We start from the raw sequence: 3476 nt of genomic DNA, 5'->3' as shown, positions 1-3476 counted from the left end.
TAAGTTATGATGGGAATCAGGAACAATGCCATATGCACCCTGCTGGGGAGCATGGAAAGACCAAATTTGTTCTTTTAAGATTTATCCATGATGATGTACTTAGCTATATTTTGTTCCTCTTTACTATTAGAAACATTTCATTAAATGAATATCTCCCAATTTATTTTTCCTACTGAGGGAGAAATTGTGTTGCTTCTACTTTTGGCTATTCTCAAAATTACCACAAGATACATTTTTGCAGATGTGTAAGCATTTTTTCTCCTCCTCTTCTTTGCATATCTTTAGGATATGTCTAACATGAAAATGTTCTGGCATATAGAGCATGAATGTTTTCAACTTTGCTTGATGGTGACAAATATATTCTAGGATGGTATGGCTAATTTATATCCCCACTAGAAGTATGGTTCAGTGTTGCTTTTCTGTCAAGCACTGGGATCCATCAGACTTCAGAATTTTTGCCTATCCAGTGATCTAAAATTGTACCTCAATGTTTTTTCTAAATATATTTTAGTACAGGGTCTATAGGGTCTCATGACTTGTGGCCTGTAAACAGCCTTCCAAGTACTGGGATTGCAGGTGTGCCCCACCACACCCAGTCTCAATCAGCCGTCTCAGCACGTCCCAGGAGCGGGGCCAGCATGGCAGGCACTGGGATCAAACCCTGGCCACTGCGCTCTGACTAAGCAGGTGCTTTAGTCCACTGAGCTGTCTGGCCAGCCCCCTCAATGTGTTTTAAGTTTATATTTCCTTGATTAGAAGTGGGTTGAGAATCTTGTATGAATGGTGGTCACCTTTTCAGAAAGATGTCTGTTCTTATCTATTGCCCATTTTCTACTTATGTTTATTTACTTATTTATTTTTATCAAAATGTACCATTTGATTACAAAGAGTCTCACAAGAAATGAAAGTATCTCAAAAAAAGGAAGCTAGACTACCAACCTCTACTGCAAAACTGGGGAAGACAGGGCAGTGTGGGCTGCTTAGCTCATCTGGGGCCAGTGTGAAGGTGTGAGAAAGGAACCAATCTAAACACGGCAGATGTTACTGTAGGAACCCAAAGAACAGGGAGCCCTGAAGATGCAGCCACCCCTTCCAGAACACTTAACGCTACGCAGGTCCTTGGCTACACAGGTTACGGCTGCATCACTTCCGTCCAGATTTGTACCCTTCATGACTTAAAACTAAGACTTGGGGAGGGGTGGGGAGCCTGATTGCTGCTAGAAAAGTTCCCCCAGCATAGCCCCCCTGCACTCAAGGACCCCGGCTCTTCTCTATTCCCCGGGGACATTTATATTTAATAAAAAATATAGAGAGAAATAGAAAATATAAAATCTGAGGGGTTTGAGGGAAAAAAAGTAGGGAACACGGCAAGAAGCCTGAGCTGGAAAGGGCTGCCTGGGCCAACTTGACCTCCTCTTTGACCCCTTTGGCTTCTAGCTTCTCCTCCTCTCTTTCTTCTCTTCTGGTTCTTTCTCTTTCTCATCTTGTGTTTTGATTCTTTTGACTTTCTTGAAGTTGGAAGAGTTCTTGCGGCCACCTTCACCCTCCTCATCTGAGTCAGAGAACTCTTCCTCACAGGCAATGTGTTTGTCAGAGGGACAGATTGAGATACGCTTGTCAGGGTCTTCTTCATCCTCATCACCACTCTCCTTGGGAATGGCATCCTCAGGAATTACCTGCATTTGGGTCCCAGGTGCATGGGGCAGCATTCTCAGGTTCTCAAAGAACCACTGTTTGATCTTCTCCAGGTACTCTTTTTTTTTTTGGTGGTACCAGGGATCAAACTCAGGACCTTTCACTTGCTGGGCAAGCACTTATTCCACTGAGCTATCTTTTCGGCCCCTCTATGTACTCATTAGTGTTCTGGTTAGTCATATTGGAAGGACTAATGAGAAGCTTGAAATCTGGTCCAAAGTATTTGAAGTAGTTGTTATATGGGAGTTCATTAGGGATCTCGGTGTCTAGGGCCACAGCTGTTTCATATGTCCAGCACCGGGCAACATTACAAGTGGTGTAACCACCTCCTCCCAGCATCAGCATAGGCAGGTTAAAGCTTTTGACAAGCTCCACACACTTAGCATGCCCTTTGATGGTTAGATTGAAGCAATCCAGCCAATTCCCAGAGAGGGAGTCCAAGCCACACTGTAAGACCACTGCACTAGGCTGGAACATCTCCATTACTTTGGACATGACTGGCTTGAAAATGGCGTCATAGTACTCATCATCAATCCCATCTCGGAGTGGGTAGTTAACAGCATAATACCTGCCTTTGCCAGCCCCAATATCCCGTAGGTCCCCAGTTCCTTGGAAGTACTCTCCATATTTATGAAAGGACACAGTCATGACCTGGTCTGTGGTATAGAAAGCTTCTTCTATGCCATCACCAATTTGAATATCAATGTCAATATACAGCACTCTCTGGTGACACTTTAGCAGTTCCAGGATGACTAAGAGGATATCATTGCCATAACAGAAGCCAGATGCCTCGGACTTCTTCGCATGGTGCAGGTTCCCAGCCCAACTCACAGCGATGTCTGTCTGCTGCTTATTAAGTTTCACAGCACTTGCTACTGCGCCACCAGTGGACAGCTGACAGAACTCAAACAGGCCATCAAATACTGGACAGTCCTCACCAACACTGAATCTCTGCATCTGCTTGCTGTACTTAGGCATGTTATCTGGACGGATGGAGCACAAGAACTTAATGTAGTCATTGCTGTGGTACTTAGTCATCTCCTCAGCACTGGTCTTGTGAGGGCGATAGATTTCCATCTTTTGGTCGAGGCTATAGCTGAGCAGCAGATTGTGAGTCATGCGGATTCCATGAGGCTTCATGGGATGGCCTTGTCCATAATTGTAATTTCCAACATCCTGGTCGTAGTAGTAACAGACTTTCCTTCTGGTGCCCTGAGTGTGCACCATCTTGCTGCCTCCAGTCCCTTTTGTCAGTCGGTCTATTTATTTTTGTGGTATCAGGGATCAAACTCCAGACCTTTTACTTGCCAGGCAGGTGTTTATGCCCCTGGGCTATCTCCCTAGCCCTGTCTTTCTATTTAGTAAATTGTTTGATTTCATTTTCTTTATGGTGTCATTCATTTTATTCATTTTTTTTCTTCCTTTTTTAAAAAAATGTATTTAGTACAGGGTCAACAGGGATTCAGAACTGAGATCGGACTTGTAGTTATCCTTCTGTTTTTAGCCTCCTAAGCACTGGGATTAAAGGTGCATGCCACCATGCCCAGTCTATCTTATTCATTTTTATATATCAATGTTTTGTTTTCTGGCTTGGGTCTTTATCATTTTGTTTTGCCCTTTTCAGATAAGATTTCACTATGTAGTTCAAGCTGAGCTTGAACTCTCTTTGTAGCCCAGCCTGTCCTGTAGCTTGTAATGACCCTCCTGCCTCAGTCCCTCAAGTACTTAAAATTGTAGGTATTTGCCACAATGCCTGTCTGGTTTGTGTTTTCACTATCTTG

At 43.7% G+C, this 3476-nt stretch overlaps 1 protein-coding gene across 1 annotated transcript; it reads right to left on the bottom strand.

Annotated features, from left to right (window-relative positions):
* Positions 1-1433: 1433 nt before the first annotated feature.
* Positions 1434-2922, bottom strand: LOC101569928 (histone deacetylase 1-like). The gene is made up of 2 exons (XM_012513561.1): positions 1849-2922; positions 1434-1748 (listed from the first exon to the last, which is right to left on the bottom strand). Exons 1-2 carry the CDS (start codon positions 2920-2922, stop codon positions 1434-1436), a joined length of 1389 nt encoding a protein of 462 aa, XP_012369015.1.
* Between the last annotated feature and the right edge of the window lie 554 nt (positions 2923-3476).

The sequence above is a fragment of the Octodon degus genome, unplaced genomic scaffold, assembly GCF_000260255.1.
Source record: "Octodon degus isolate 3935 unplaced genomic scaffold, OctDeg1.0 scaffold00011, whole genome shotgun sequence".
Lineage (NCBI taxonomy): Eukaryota > Metazoa > Chordata > Mammalia > Rodentia > Octodontidae > Octodon > Octodon degus.
This window is presented reverse-complemented; position numbering and strand designations above follow the sequence as displayed.

Bases quoted from the DNA above. Each gene is read 5' to 3' on its own strand.
- LOC101569928 (XM_012513561.1), bottom strand. From the start codon at position 2,922: ATGGTGCACACTCAGGGCACCAGAAGGAAAGTCTGTTACTACTACGAC. The intron at 1,749-1,848 runs ATAGAGGGGCCG...AAAAAAGAGTAC, and splicing joins ACCAGAACACTAATGAGTAC to CTGGAGAAGATCAAACAGTG.